Below are 17233 nucleotides of genomic sequence, written 5' to 3' on the forward strand. Positions count from 1 at the left end.
TGTCTACTTCGGGGGCCTTGTTTTGACTCAGGTCTGTGTCTGCTTGTGTCTGTATATGTGCGGACGGATATATATATGTGTGTGTGTGTGTGTGTGTGTGTGTGTGTGTGTGTGTGTGTGTGTTTTTGTTTTTTTTTTGTGTGTGCGAGCGTATACCTGTCCTTTTTCCCCCTAAGGTAAGTCTTTCCTCTCTCGGGATTGGAATGACTCCTTACCCTCTCCCTTAAAACCCACATCCTTTTGTCTTTCCCTCTCCTTCCCTCTTTCCTGATGAAGCAACCGTTGGTTGCAAATGCTTGAATTTTGTGTGTGTGTTTGTGTTTGTGTGTCTATCAACATGCCAACACTTTCGTTTGATAAGTTACATCAACTTTGTTTTTAGATATATTTTTCCCACGTGGAATGTTTCCCTCTATTATATAAGTATGTATGAACTATGATAATTCTACATCAGGTATACATAAGAAAGAGGCATGAGTAAAGAAGGAGAACACAAGCCAGATTGGAGTTAATTATGATGCTTAATTAAGTAAAGTCAGTGTAGCAAATATTCTAATGGAGTGATGAGTCAGAGTAGTGGGTCTTGATCATTAGGTGTAGACATAGTATCTGCTAAAGATTACAGAAGTTGAAAAGTAGAGGACGAATCTATGGTATTAAAGGAAGTATTAAGAAGTGAGTGTGAATTGTTAAATAGATTTTTATTTTTTCCAGGAAATATATACTATGTATATTAGGGAAACAAACTATGAGGCCTACTCGTAAAGGATAAGGGGGCCATACACAGCATTTGCTAAGGATATAGGGCAGGCGTACCTACATAGGGATAGGATGACCTGTGACCTGAAGAACAGGGATTTGTTATAAAGGGGCTTCCCTACCGGTAGGTACTGATCCTAGGGGAAAAGGACAGTATTGTGACAGAAGTCACACATTTAATAGGAATTATTCTGGCGAGTCTGATTTCTATATTCCACTAGCATTATTATGTTTTATGTGAGTTTACAAGTGTTGAGAAGAACACTTTCATCTGCCTATAGATCCTCCAGACTACAAACAGCCTATAATTAATAAGCCTATTACGTAATGAAGAAGCAGTACAAAGAATTACAATAAAGAGTAAAATACTTAAGTGAACACCTGGACTGGAAACCAAAGGTTTATGCCCCACGACTCCTAGATATAAAAGAATTGACTCCACCATTCAGTGAAATACTCCCGTTTTATAAATAAAAAAACTAAATAGTAAATAATAGGGTTATACACAGTTAATTAATAAGAAAAAGTGGACTGCATACTTTTGAAATATGAATTATTGTTACTTGTAATACTAATGTACATAATGAGTATTGTGGTGCCACCAGAATTTTACGAAACTCTGAAGACACTTGTGTTCCAGCCGTTTTGAACAAGCTTTATTTTAAAGTAGGGCGTAAGAATGAGCATGGGATACTGCACCCATTTATTGTTTGTGCAGGCGAAACTGGAAGGGAGATAATTCGTTGGCGTTGGCAAGTGTTCAGCGCGACCTGCCAAGAATAAGCAAATATGGCCCGCAAGCTCCGTGGCCGGCTGCAAAGAGTGATGTAGCATAGTAATGTTAAAAAACAAATGGATAGACTTAACATAGTGACTGTTTATTAGACACTGAACTGCTGTTGAGAGTACGTGGACTGGACGTGGATAGTCAGCCACGATAAAAGCTTATGTATTTATTGTGTTCAAAAATGTGTAATTAACTGATTCTGGGTGCCTACTAATGTGCGGGCTTACGTCATAAAGTTATGTTTATTTTTTTTTGTACAATGTGGAAATCAATATGTTCTGGTGCATTGAATGATATTCCAATAGTAGCATAATTTTTAAATAAGAATAGAGAGAGCGAGAGAGAGAAAATTTCCCCTTCCTAGCAGTGAAATCTTCAGAGAAGGTAGCAGAAGGCATCGGCACTGCAAGAAAGCAGAACCAGCATTCTTACACAAGTAAGTCCATGAAAACGCTTAAGATGTATAGAGAGAGCTTAACATTACACCGAGCCACCACAAGAACATGGTGACCGTAAAGAAAGAACCTCAGAAAGAAGGGGAAATATTAAAGAAGAAGCTATAAAAAAAAAAGAAAGAGGAAAAAAAACAGTTGGGAGTTGCCATAGCAACAGCATGGCTGAAGAGTGATTCCACGATACTTATCCAGAAATATCGTGTTGATAAATGGTGTGGTGAAATAATTAAGAGAATCAAGAAAATCACACAACACTGCAGTTAGTCTCAAATCGATGCCGCCGCCGTCCACCAACGCCAACACTGATGCCGCCGTCCACCAACGCTGACATCACATCACACCAACACCGACACAGCCGTCCACAAAAGCCGACGTCGTCGTCCACCTACGCTGGTGCCGCCGTCCATCGACGCTGAAGCCGCCGTACACCGGTGCCAACGCCACCTTCCACCAACACTGAGTGAGCCACTACTGACCTCTGATTGTTTGTGAAGTGTGGGGGGTTGTGGAAATAAGTGAGTGTACTTTTAATGATAACTAGATTAAAGCCAAAACAAAACCCAATGGAAAAAGAACATCAATCCATAGAGTCTGTTGGGCCTATGGGAATTGAAAAACAGGGGCCAGATTTAAACCACTTAATGAGGTTTATCAAAGTGCAGTTTGAATCACAGAACACAAAACAGGACAAACTGAAGGCAGAATTAAACTCTAAGTTAGATTTGCAAAACACAAAACTAGAGGCTCAAGTTAATATCCTAAGTAATCAGATGCAAGAATGGAAAAAAAAAGGATTGAAAAAAGAATTGTCCGATTCCTTGAGTGAACAGGCAAATATTTTATTTAAGGATTTAGAACAATAAATGAAGCTCATCGAAAAGGGTTAGTTCAAAAATTAGAATATGATGTAGACTGTAAATGTAGTAATTTGGAAACACAATTTAACGAAAAATACAGCCCTTTGATAAATGTATGTAATGTTACATTTGATGTGGTCAAATGAGAATTAACTACGCTAAAAACCAATGTCCAGAAACAAGATAAGTTGCTCGCCCTAGTACAGGCGCCAATTTCAGGGGTCAAATCACGGGTGGAAACTGTAGAACAGAACTTCAAAGAAAAGTTAATGACTGCAGAGCTTATAAATTTGAATGGCGTAGAAGAACAAGTAGAAGAATCAATAGGACGAAAGGTTGGAGGGAAACTAAGTGCTGTTATCTCTTTGCCTTAGTAACTTCCAATTTAGATAACACTAAGAAAGACTTAGGAACTTTGAGGAAAGAATTCAAGATTATGCAGGAGAAACTAGAGAAAGGCACAGTTTCCCAAAATATTATATTACATAAGGACATTATAACTGATTTGCAATGGGGATAAAATTCAGGCTTGTCGAGACACTTTCCTAAATTCAAACCAGACAAGGAGGTACACCCCCATCCTTTTCTTAAAACAGTTTAACCAAACCATTCCTAAAAGTTGGGAGGATGCTAAGAAAATAAGAGTTTGCAGTAAGATATTTGGAGGGTGAAGCTACAGAATGAGGCACAGTAAATATTGAAAACTTCAGAGCCTGGGAAGATTTTCAGAGCAAGTTTAAGGAAAAATATTGGTCTTCAAGTGCACAAGAGAAATTGATCTCAGATTTGTGGGATCCTAAATACTATAGTAATGCCTGGGGTACAATGCGCAAGTATTTTGCCTGGCATTTGACAAGGGTGAAATATTTAGATCGACCAACGGAAGATGAGGGATTAGTTCGAATTTTAATAAAACGTCTACCTACTTATGCTAGAAAAGATATTCTATGCAGTGGGTGGGAAACAGTGGAGGAACTGTTATCCTTTGTAGATGCACTCAATGCAACCAATAAAGACAGGAACGAGAACTTGCATGCACAAGAAAATCCGAATAATCAGTCAAAGCATTATGAATCCAATCTTGCCCGAATCCACCAACTTGGCAGGAATGTAAATAGGGGGGTTGCTCACGAGGACCATTAACATCCAACCTCGGTCCGGTAACTAAGCAGGAATTCGTGCCCAGCAACAGCTGTGGAAAAGGAGGTAACGCAGTTCCAACACATGGAAATTGTCCCGTGGTTGGTACCCATGACAAAAACGTGGAGCAATCTGGACCCAGAGCCAGGGCCCAGGTCCAGGGCCCAGGTCATAGAAATACATTGAAATGCCTAAATAAAAGGGTACTGGTTTCCTTTATGCATAAAGTACCTACCAAGAAGCGGCTACTGCTGGAGGAAACGAAAAAAATAACTACGCCACCACAACCTATTATAACAGGAGAGATAGAAAACCACAAAGTAGACATATTCATCGATTCTTGTTGTGAAGTATCACTTATTTGTAAGGAATACTTTAATACATTAAAAGTAAAAGTAATTTACCTGTTTTACCAGTAACTGGGGTATACATAGTTAGTATAACTGGAAAGATGAAAATGTTGTTAAATACGAAACCTTGGCACACTGCCATATAAGTGATATGGCATTTCGACAACCTTTGCTAGTAGTGGAAGACATAAATAAAGACGTATATACTAAATTTTGACGAGAACTGCATTTATGTGGGGGAACCCGAGAATAAACATTGCATTAAGTTTGTGATGGACAGCGATGTGTATAAACAAAGATTACAATTAACCACGTCAGCTCGGTTGTCTCCAGAGACAGAGTTAACTAATACTGCATGTCCACAAGATGACTTTCACAAAAAGGTAAGTGAACCTGAAGTGTTAGATATTGAACAGCAAACAGATTTAGTGAGAATTTTGTCTAAATACCATTCCGTATTTTCAGAGAATCCGGGTACCGTTAGCGATTATGTTTGCAAATTTAAGATTAAGGACGAGACTCCGTTTTTTAGCAAACCATACCTTATACCTATAAGTCTTAAATAAGCGGTTGTGGAGGAGATTAATAAAATGATTGATCAAGATATAATAGAAAGGAGCATGAGTGTCTATAGTAATCCCTTAGTAGTAGTGAAAAAAGCTACAGGTTTAAGTTTGTTAGTAAATACACATACATGGCAGAGATCATTTAGTATAAGAGAAATGCAGATGACATGCTGGTGCTATTCTGTGGAAATATATACAGGATCAAGGACCAACACAATGTTAATGCAACTCAACTACTTACTTCTTAGTATTAAACACACAGTGAAATTCTCTAGGATTAACTTCCTGCAAGTGACCATTGCTAACAGTAATGACATCCACTGAGAGATTGAGATATCCATAACTCGTCATACCACAATGAAATACACATAAGTGCTTTCATATCAATGACTGCCCAAGTTATAAAATAGAATGTAAGTCTAGAAGAAGTTAAGAATATATTGTCACTACTGGAAAAAGGCTGCTTTTCTGAATGATTAAGCAGGGAGTACAAGTGACCAATTGGTTACAAATAAAAATATGAGCACGTGGAACTCAAACAACAAATAAAGATCTGCTCTACAATACTACTAGGAGAGACCTTTCAAGTCTGCTTACCCAGCTGAGGAGTTCTACAGTTGCCTGTGGTTTTGTGTGTGTGTGTGTGTGTGTGTGTGTGTGTGAGAGAGAGAGAGAGAGAGAGAGAGAGAGAGAGAGAGAGAGAGAGGGGGGGGGGGGGGGACTATTAGTACACTAGTACACTATGCAGTTGAGCAGATGAAAGATACATTCTTCTTTATGAATGTGACACGACACCATAAAAGTTTCACTTTCACAGCAAGAAATGTGCCTTCACAGATAATGATTAAGCAAGCACATACTCTACAAAGTTGAAAAGGGACTCGTTACGGATATCTTCGCTGAAATCTAAGTTTGTTACTACTTTAATTAATTTCTGGGAAATTTATTAAAGAAACAAATAGGAAACTTGATAACACCCAAGATATCACTGGAGGAATGAAATGTGTGCTCCAAATCAAAAAAGTGTCATACATGAAAAATAACCATTTTGAAAAAAATAAATGCAACACGCACCTGTCCTTCATGCATGTTGCCAATTTCTGTGTCCATAAATGGCTGCTCCTGCTTCACCTGCTTAACTGAGGGTTCCCAAGTCTCCTGAAACACAAAACAAATAAGCCAGGAACACACAAAAACATAAAAGACAAAGTCAATAATGAACTTTCAATTCTGAAACAGGTTGCTTGCAGTAACAAAATCACTGTAATGTTGTAGAAAAATTATATAAGAAAATAAAAGATAGGGTTTAAAACAAATCTTCAGTGATAAGAGTAACTGAACACCAGTACAACAACAACAAGAGAAGTCAAAATAATATTGCATAACAAAATATTAGTCACCCCTATCTGGTCATGGAAATAAAAATGAATAGATTTAAAAAGATTGTCATTTCATTTGTACAATACCTGCATCTCATATTCGTTGTCAAATGATTCTCCAGGAATTTCTCTCTTCACTGATATCCTTTTCCAGCCCTGCAAACAAATTAATTAAATTATAGCTATATTCGGACACTACATGCAAGAGGATGACTACATATACGAGCAGAGAATGAGACTACTTGTCGAACCACATCCCCGGCCCCTTTACACACGCTTCTAAATCTCCATAATGTCCTTACCTGCCTCCAACTCTACAATTTGAAGACCTGTGAGGAATGTCGATGTGTAATGAGTAATGAGAACAATAAATGAAGTGTGACCTGTACTTAAATCAATATAACAAAGGACTGGAAGCTACAGCTGTGTATTTCCGTTCTAGGCACATTCACACACTGACCATTAAGGTACAGTATTATTTATTTATTGCTTATTTAGTCTGAACACATTAGGGACTCATTAGGTCCCGTACCACAATCAGTATCAACAGAACCCTTGTGAGATTACTTAATTATCAATCTATCTGTCTGTCAAATACCCATTTTCTCAGGAACAGATGTACCAAGTTGAAATTCGTGTCACATACTACAATCTACGGTCCCTCGGAGGTGTAAAAAGTTGTAGCTTCTAAATTGATGCAATCAAAAGCTACAGGCGGCCATTTATGTCAAATATTTTGATATTTCTAAACTCGCTTACCAAAACCTAGAGGGTGTTTTCTGTTAATCTATAATACTGCAATTTGGCAAGAAGCTGTACAAATAAAGGAAAAAAGTCCAAAAATAGGTAACCTGTAAATATATCACACACAAAAAATATTTCTTTTGTAATTCATCATCAGAGTTCAAAATTAAAAGTAAATCATTCTTGAAAGTTTCGAAATTCCTGGGATTGATATTTTGCCATCACAATTCTCAATTCCCAGCACAGATGAACTGTCTGTATACATAATTTAGTTTGTACTACAGACATGGACAAGTGCTCTACCTTTTTTCCAGGAGTGCTAGTTCTGCTAGGTTTGCAGAAGAGCTTCTGTGAAGTTTGGAAAGTAGGAAACAAGGTACTGGCGGAAGTAAAGTTGTGAGGACGGGGCGTGAGTCGTGCTTAGGTAGCCCAGATGGTAGAGCACTTGCCCACGAAAGGCAAAGGTCCCGAGTTTGAGTCTCGGGCCGGCACACAGTTTTAATCATCCAGGAAAGTTTCGTAACAGTGCACACTCCGCTGCAGAGTGAAAATCTCATTCTGGAATTGAAACTATAGTTTATATGGATAACAATTACAATAAAATGAAAGAACTTAATCAATACAGGAAAATGGGAATATGTAGGAGCAGACACAGTGGGAAATACCCAAAAACAGAGGTGATTGTGTGAAATTTGGGAGAGCTTTGTCCAGTCATTTAGGATTACATCAGGACTTTAAGCTGAATGTTTGTTAATTTCCTGGGCTTCCAGCTGACTGAGTTTATGGCCTTTGTTCGCTAAGTAAAGGCCATCGTAGTATGGCTGGTAGTTGTGACCCTCACTCAGTACATGCTCAGCAAATGTGGAGTCAGAATTTTGCAACCTCCAGCAGCGCTCATGTTCACCTGGCCTAGTCGATATGCCTCTGACTGACTGACCAATGTAAAACTCGTCACAGTCAGAACAGGTAATTTACTATATCCCACTGTTGGCTAATAACTGCATCTTAAACACTATGCCGGCCGGCAACACAACAGTGGTGTCGTGTGTGAAATAGCGGTCAACGCCCGGCGACACCACAGTGGTGTCTGCATAGTATCGCTCAGCGGCCGGCGACACCAGAGTGGTGTCATGAGTATAGTATGGCGACAGTACGTTAGTATCTTTTGCATTCTGTTGGTGTTTTGTTTAGGTAATATTAAGTTACACACGTCAACAAGTGTTTTGTTTTTATAAGTACTTGTGCCCTTTCATCATGGTGGATGAAAGAGACAATAGGATTATTTACAATGAATGTGTGGACATTTTGTCTGCTGTACCGGACGACTTGTCTGATTGGAAAGAAGACATTGGATATCAAAAAAATGAAAATGAAGCAGAATCGTAGGAAGATAGTCAAATATGTCCAAGAAGAATTTGGCGAATGCTACGGTTGCCAACTGATTCAGCTGAATCAGATGAAGAAGACACTGCACAGTGGTCAGACTTTGATTTAGCGAGGACCAATAATAAATTTGAAGGATCCCTGAGTCCAATCACATTTCCCAAAGATACACAGAGCGTTGAGGATATCGTAAAATTATATATTGGGAATGATCTATTTGAATATATTAGCAACGAAACCAGAAAGTACTACAGTCAAAATTGCAGTGGGAGGAAACTGGATTTAAAAAAATGCCAAATTTGTCGACGTTATGGGACCTGAACTTAGAAAATGGTTTGGGCTTGCTATCCTTATGGGAATTGAAAGCAAAGCAATGATCAATAATTATTGCTCAACAAATCCATTGATAGACACACTGATATTTTCCAAAACGATGTCCTGCAACTGATTCAGACAAATATCATTTTCACATTTTTCTGACAGCAACAATACACTGGATAATGCCGACCGGCTTATCGAAGTGGAACTCGTAATTGATTAGTTTTCAAAAAGTTTAAAGAAACATTTAATCTAAGTCAAAACATCTCAACTGATGAAGGAATGATGCCACGGCATGGACGGTTAAATTTTAAAAGTTTACAATCTGTCGAAAATTACGAAATACGACATATTCATTCGGATGCTGTGATTCGAGTATGGTATACATTTCCTCACTTAAGATATATTCTGGTATTGGACAGCCTTTAGCAAAAGCAGTGATGGAACTATTGACACCTTCTGACGGAAAATGACATCACCTCTGCATGGATAATTATTCCCTCTGACAACCATGCCTCCATCCTTGCTACCTTCCCTGTTTTCCTTTCCCTGTTGTTTCATAACCTGGGTTGTGAGTAACTAAATCCACTTTCCCTTCTTCCCTTTCTTTCCCCTCTTTTCTCCCTGATGAAGGAACATTTATTCCGAAAGCTAGGAAATTAAATTTTCGGTTGTTTTTTGTGTTTCTGCCGGCTGTACTGAGCTGAGGTAAGTACTGGCCAGCCCCTCTATCTCTTTGTTAGTAATTGGATAATTATTATAACAGTGTAGAACTTGCACAAAAGTTACTTGAAAAGAAAATTCGAGTTTGTGGAACTATTTGGCAAAATAGAGGGTTTCTGGAAAATTAAAGCGCGCAAAAGTCAACGTGTTTGAAGCTTGTCATCAACAGAAGGGCGGCAAGTGTCGGGCAGGGCGGCAAGTGTCGGGCAGGGCGGCAAGTGTCGGGCAGGGCGGCAAGTGTCGGGCAGGGCGGCAAGTGTCGGGCAGGGCGGCAAGTGTCGGGCAGGGCGGCAAGTGTCGGGCAGGGCGGCAAGCGGTGTCTGGTGACAAGCGGTGTCTGGTGACAAGCGGTGTCTGGTGACAAGCGGTGTCTGGTGACAAGCGGTGTCTGGTGACAAGCGGTGTCTGGTGACAAGCGGTGTCTGGTGACAAGCGGTGTCTGGTGACAAGCGGTGTCTGGTGACAAGCGGTGTCTGGTGACAAGCGGTGTCTGGTGACAAGCGGTGTCTGGTGACAAGCGGTGTCTGGTGACAAGCGGTGTCTGGTGACAAGCGGTGTCTGGTGACAAGCGGTGTCTGGTGACAAGCGGTGTCTGGTGACAAGCGGTGTCTGGTGACAAGCGGTGTCTGGTGACAAGCGGTGTCTGGTGACAAGCGGTGTCTGGTGACAAGCGGTGTCTGGTGACAAGCGGTGTCTGGTATTTGTTGCAGACAGGGCTACGGCAGCAGATGGGGCATACAGGAGGGGTTTAATTTTCCGTTTTTGTTTCCTATGAAAGGTGAAGTCAATAAAGACTGGACTGTAACCCTGCTGTGGCAATAGATTTTATTGTATCTAACTCTGCTTTAAAATAGTCTGTGGATATGGAGTCAGATATGAGACAGTGTACCACTGAGTGAAAAGCTGCACATTTGTGAGCTATCGGGTGTTGTGAGCAAGAAATTTCTCTAATATTTTGAGGAATATTGTTTCAAAGTCAAGTCCCTGATTCATGGGACATGGCAGTTTCATGTACTGATACAGAGAGGATTTTACTTTATTGAGAACATTCAGACAATACTGTAAGAGTTGAAGACAAATAAAAGGGAATGCAATGACTGAAAAGACAATACAGCAAACACCCTGTCCGTCACCAGTTACAGGCCGCGTGAGCTTTTATACTAAAGTCCTCGGAGAATATCATCGCTGGAGTCATGTGTGGGAAGTATTAGTGACTCTACGAGATTTCGAGCTCGAAATACTTTTTATATTTCTATAGGGGATCTGATGGGAACCAGTGTTACCATCGAGACACGGCCATTGCCAAACTCATCTTCGTGTATATATATTTGCAATGGATGAGAAAAGTTGACACATCATCAACATATAATGAGAAGGCTCACAGGCAGAATGCTGATCCTCATGGGATCTCTGATACTACATCCCAAGGTTATGACTGCTTTGTTCCAGTTGTTACATACAGTTAGCAAGAAGTAGGAATTTGTCCATTCCACAATGTACTTTTCGTTGTAAATGCATGCCCATAAAATCAGGAATAAATTATTTCTCATCTTGCAATGTCTTACTGTGGGTAGAGTACAGCAGAGTCTACTTAAAATGGAAGGTCTGCAATCCATTCCCGATGCTCTAAGTTTCATTCCTGTACTCCTTTTTCCTCCATAAATTCTACAACAGTAAATTTTTATATCATAAAATCGGTCTAGGCACACTCCTCAACTTAACCGACATACTTCGCAGTAATACATAAAGCCTTCACGCTCGTCTTTGTGCGCCACTAAAACCTCTCTGCAACTGATAGTGAAATAATGTGTGCTATTTTAGAAATTTTATTATTCGTATCGCCAATTTCATCATATTTAGAACACACCGCTTCTAGATGTACAGGTCACTGAATCCCATCAGTTGACTGGTGTGACTGTTCATTCACTGTCAAGTGAACATCCTTCATACCGTGAACTACCAGAAAAGATAACAGGCACTGACACCTCAATTCTGCCCAACTAAATAAGAGTTGTGGCAACCGAAAAACACTACAGCACAATAACAAATGGAATGTCATGCTGTATTGAATACTTCTGGGAAGAAACAAGCAAAGCTGAGCCAGGTTGAGGATCGACCTGTATGTGGCCCACACATCCAGCACACTAGAAGTTTGGCATGTCATCGCTGGCCCCAATCTAAAAGGTTATCTAATGTTACACAATTAAAAAGTTGTTCTTCAACTATGTATTTTAAAGTTTTGAATAATGCTGGCATAATTCAAATGGGCCTGTAGCCAGAAGGTAGTTTGATAGATTCTTCACAAGTTTAGGTTTTACAGGTCCCTGCTTCCACGCTGCTAGGAAGATGCTGGAGCTTACAGAATGTTTGAAATGTCTGATATTTTGGGCTGTAGTGGATAAACATGAAAGTTGATAACTTGCACTGTAATATTATTATTTCCTGCAGCTGCTGAACGAATCTATCAAACTGACTTCTTGACTGTGTTATGGCTTACCAGCTGCAGGAAAAAATTTTCGTTTGTGGCAACCACACACACCTTAAAAGAGTCCATGGTCTCACCCTAATTTATTACTCAAGTAGAGATTTCAGCATGGCAAAACACTCATTTAGATTCTCAATAGGTTAATGGGGTTCGGGTGCAAATTGAGGTTTCACTCTTCCTAGACCTCTTACATTTTTCCACGTAATAAAGGACCTGTGAAAGTTCTCATTTAGCGAGTGGACATACCTAAGTTTTGTACTTCTCACAGGTTGACTAACTCTGTTTATAGTTGATTAAAGTAGAGGTCGGTTGCCATTCATAGATCCTGTGTGCAGTGTGTCTGATGCTCATAAAATGCATGTGGTTGTCTGTAATCCATGGTGTATATTTCTCTTTGCATTTACTGTTTTTAGAGAAGAGTGTTTATCGTATCACTTACTGAGTCACTTAGTGAAATTAGATATTTCATTATTTATGTCAAAGTTAATTCCTGCCACAATCACTTTCTGCATAAATCTGAACTAGTTTAGGAGATTATGTTGCATATATTTATATACATCAAATTATCTACCACTAGGAAGATGAACCATGACCGTGACATAAATTTCAAAATTTCTTAAAGAGCAGGTATCAGTCATCATCTCCATTAGAGTCTTATAAGAGCAGACCCATATTTCAGCTAGTAACTAGCCATCAACAATTCTTCAATACAAGAAGTACATAAAGCATAGTACACAAAAATTACAGCTCATGACACACTCTATACTGCTTGTACATTAAATCACATACCAGTGCTTCAGAGTTGTTATACATGCCGCAGTATGTTGTTCAGTGTCATGCGAGAGTTCATTAAAGACTACAGTGTAATGGAGACAGGCATTACATAGAACACATCAGTTGGCTGTGTGGTGCCCTCCATACAAACTACATAATACATAACCTTCATAGTAAGGCAATTATGGTCTCGAATAAAATTTAAAAGTGGCATAGGAATTAAATAAAACACAAGTAAGATTATCGATGTTGCTGTACTGACTTACTGCCACATTTAACATTAGAACATATAAGTACCAGACTCGATCCTTGTGAGCCTGTTTTTCTTTGTTAATCTTTAAAAGCATAGATAAAATTAGTTTCATAAAAATTTTCAAACAACTAGGGGGGGGGGGGGGGGGGGGGGGGGGCAAATGATGTCTGCTGTGACTACTGGAATTGATTTGAATATTTTTTTCTTTTTTACTTTAATCATTGTGATGAAGTATTTAGCCCATATTACTTATTGAATAGTTAATAGATGATACCAATATCACCAAGCTAGATCATTTATGTGATTTGCCAAACCGTAATGGATATAGAGAGTACTGATCTCTGTACTGCTTCATATAGATTTTTAATTTTAAAGTACAAAAAAATAAGATAATGAATTGCTGTTATTAACAATATACACTCCTGGAAATGGAAAAAAGAACACATTGACACCGGTGTGTCAGACCCACCATACTTGCTCCGGACACTGCAAGAGGGCTGTACAAGCAATGATCACACGCACGGCACAGCGGACACACCAGGAACTGCGGTGTTGGCCGTCGAATGGCGCTAGCTGCGCAGCATTTGTGCACCGCCGCCGTCAGTGTCAGCCAGTTTGCCATGGCATACGGAGCTCCATCGCAGTCTTTAACACTGGTAGCATGCCGCGACATCGTGGACGTGAACTGTATGTGCAGTTGACGGACTTTGAGCGAGGGCGTATAGTAGGCATGCGGGAGGCCGGGTGGACGTACCACCGAATTGCTCAACACAAGGGGCGTGAGGTCTCCACAGTACATCGATGTTGTCGCCAGTGGTCGGCGGAAGGTGCACGTGCCCGTCGACCTGGGACCGGACCGCAGCGACGCACGGATGCACGCCAAGACCGTAGGATCCTACGCAGTGCCGTAGAGGACCACACCGCCACTTCCCAGCAAATTAGAAACACTGTTGCTCCTGGGGTATCGGCGAGGACCATTCGCAACCGTCTCCATGAAGCTGGGCTACGGTCCCGCACACCGTTAGGCTGTCTTCCGCTCCCGCCCCAACATCGTGCAGCCCGCCTCCAGTGGTGTCGCGACAGGCGTGAATGGAGGGACGAATGGAGACGTGTCGTCTTCAGCGATGAGAGTCGCTTCTGCCTTGGTGCCAATGATGGTCGTATGCGTGTTTGGCGCCGTGCAGGTGAGCGCCACAATCAGGACTGCATACGACCGAGGCACACAGGGCCAACACCCGGCATCATGGTGTGGGGAGCGATCTCCTACACTGGCCGTACACCTCTGGTGATCGTCGAGGGGACACTGAATAGTGCACGGTACATCCAAACCGTCATCGAACCCATCGTTCTACCATTCCTAGACCGGCAAGGGAACTTGCTGCTCCAACAGGACAATGCACGTCCGCATGTATCCCGTGACACCCAACGTGCTCTAGAAGGTGTAAGTCAACTACCCTGGCCAGCAAGATCTCCGGATCTGTCCCCCATTGAGCATGTTTGGGACTGGATGAAGCATCGTCTCACGCGGTCTGCACGTCCAGCACGAACGCTGGTCCAACTGAGGCGCCAGGTGGAAATGGCATGGCAAGCCGTTCCACAGGACTACATCCAGCATCTCTACGATCGTCTCCATGGGAGAATAGCAGCCTGCATTGCTGCGAAAGGTGGATATACACTGTACTAATGCCGACATTGTGCATGCTCTGTTGCCTGTGTCTATGTGCCTGTGGTTCTGTCAGTGTGATCATGTGATGTATCTGACCCCAGGAATGTGTCAATAATGTTTCCCCTTCCTGGGACAATGAATTCACGGTGTTCTTATTTCAATTTCCAGGAGTGTACATGCATCTAAACCAGTATAACATGGAGAAAGTTACATATGTTCAATAATATTACCACGGTACTCCTACAACAGTGTGTCAGTAGCTGCAGCATATTGGCAAGAAGTCAGGGCCTATTTCATACCCCACGGGTCATATTTTTCACTGCTTTTGAGCAAGTAGTTTCTCATAATGACCTGATCCTTAACCAGGTTGCAACTAACATTTTTCTGATGGAGAAAGACCTCCCGCTTTTCGAGGTCAAAGAACCTGCCCTTCATCCAGGAAAAGCTGCCTGCAGATGTGCCCTCAACTGTCTGCTTAAATGCATGGGGGTTCCATCATGCTGGAATCGATTGTGGTGACAGATAGGTACAGGGACATCATTCAGCATGCCTGGCAGAACATCCCGCAGGAATGTGAGTTACGTGCACTGATCAAGTTGGTCCAGGAGAATATACAGCCCATTTAAAGAGTCTCCAACGAGATCAGTGAACCAAGCTGAGACTCGCGTTGGTGCTGTCTGTAGGTTTCTGTCCTCTGTTGGAGGCCAGACCGTATTGTTTAGTTGACATGGTTGCGGTTGCCTGTCTTCTTCTCACGTTGACTGGTGCCACTTGGTTTCGCAAGCGCTGCCTGCCCGCGAGTGGCAGCAGTGGCGGTTATCGATATGTAGTAACTGTGGACCTACCTTCGGGGTGACATTGTCTTCTTTTGGGTCATGTCAGTGAGCAGTTTTGGTGGGGACACAGGAGTAACCAGGTCTGTGCAGTGCGAGAAGATGCTGGGACCACAGGCAGCGTGCATGGACTGCCGGATCAAAGGCCTGTGCTCACGAGGGTGCACGACAACATGGTAAACCGGATCCTGCAAGTTTTAAGTTGAGTGCATTTGGATTCAAGTAGAGAAACCTCTACCATAGTGAGATCTTGCGATTCTCCGGTGACTTGGGTCCATGTTGCTGCTTGTAATGTTCCCGAGGCAAAGAGCAGTGTGTGGAGTGCTTGGAGAAGGCGGATCTGATTAGCTTTCCTGGACTTCTAATTACTATTTATTGCATTCAGTTTGTTACTATTTGTGAAGTTCAACCAGTGATATTTTTCCTGTTTCATGACTGCTAATACTCCATTTACCTGCCCTGGGGGTTGGTGTATGTAATGGCAGTGTACGTTTCCTCGTCTTGCCGCTGCTGTCCAGTGAGGCATGTAATTTTGACAGGTTTCTTGATTGTAGGTTGGTTGGCAATTCTTATACTCTAGTGGTAGTGATGCCTTTCCCGTTCTGGGTGCTTTAAGCACAGTATTCTGCAGGCGAAGTCCAGACTGCTGATTCCGGGTTTGGCGTATTTTTACATCTTGCATTTGGTTTACTGGATGTCAGGTAGCCTCAGCAAGATTATCATTAGTCATTTGTTAGACTGCCACTAGTTTGAATTACCATCTTTGAAGTGAATGCAACTCTTGGCTGCCTACCTCATTGCTCGCGAGTGTTTTTTGCTGGACCTACTCAGAGGTTGATTCCTGGTGCACAGTCTGTGACTGGCCCTTGTGTTTTATTATTATTGTATTTGCTGTTTTATTGTATGTTTCTAGATATTTTATATAACTGCCATTCTTTGTGTTACAGCAGGTTTAAATGATTGTGCCACCAAGTGTACCACATTTTGTCTCATCTGCTTGGTGACCAGTTTCTTATTGTTTTAAATCAACCTTTGCTGTTGTATTTGCTGTTTTACTGTATGTTTTTTAAAATTTTTTATATAAATGCCATTCTTGGTGTAACAGCAGGTACAAATGTTTGTGCTACCACGTTTACCATCATTTTGTCTCATCCATTTGGTGATCAGTTGCCTGTCTTTGTAAATTAACCTTGCTATTGCATTGCTGTTTTACAGTACGTTTGTTAAATTTTTTTATAATTGCCATTCTTGGCATTAAAGGCCTACAGCCGTGACTGTGGTTACTTGCCTTAAAATTCAGATTGGGATCACATTGGCTTGTTTTTAAAACATTATTTGCTGTGTCTGTATTTTATGCTCATTTGGTAAATTGTAACGCACTGTAAGCACTATTAATTACACAGTTGTTTATTCCTTCATTAATAATGAGTGATATCTTTATTTATTGTTGAGTCTGGAATTACCGTTTTAAAATAAATGTGTCTAATTGCAAAAGGAAACCAACAGTAACTGATTACGGCCCCATCCACAATCGTAACAGAATCCTGTTTTCCTTGACTATCAGGTCACAGCCAGCCCACATGTTAAGGGTAAATCTGCATTGTGAGACATGCGTACATGTAGCATGTGGGTTCACATCCGTCCATGTATGCTCGTTGTGAACTTTCATCATTTGCTTGGGTGAGAATACACCCTCATCGGTGACGAGGACACTCACTGTATTGCTTCACTCTACAAGAGATTCCTACAGAGATCACCGCG

At 41.1% G+C, this 17233-nt stretch overlaps 1 protein-coding gene across 1 annotated transcript in view; it reads right to left on the bottom strand.

Annotated features, from left to right (window-relative positions):
* LOC126305111 (uncharacterized) overlaps positions 1-17233 on the bottom strand; it is a 371181-nt gene that overhangs the window by 322354 nt on the left and 31594 nt on the right. The window contains exons 3-4 of the mRNA XM_049992019.1: positions 6381-6449; positions 5989-6072 (exon numbers count right to left, since the gene is read on the bottom strand). Of these exons, the coding sequence (XP_049847976.1) occupies positions 5989-6072; positions 6381-6449 (153 nt within the window). The remainder of the gene's footprint in view (positions 1-5988; positions 6073-6380; positions 6450-17233) is intronic.

This window comes from Schistocerca gregaria, unplaced genomic scaffold (assembly GCF_023897955.1).
Source record: "Schistocerca gregaria isolate iqSchGreg1 unplaced genomic scaffold, iqSchGreg1.2 ptg000255l, whole genome shotgun sequence".
NCBI classification, from domain to species: domain Eukaryota; kingdom Metazoa; phylum Arthropoda; class Insecta; order Orthoptera; family Acrididae; genus Schistocerca; species Schistocerca gregaria.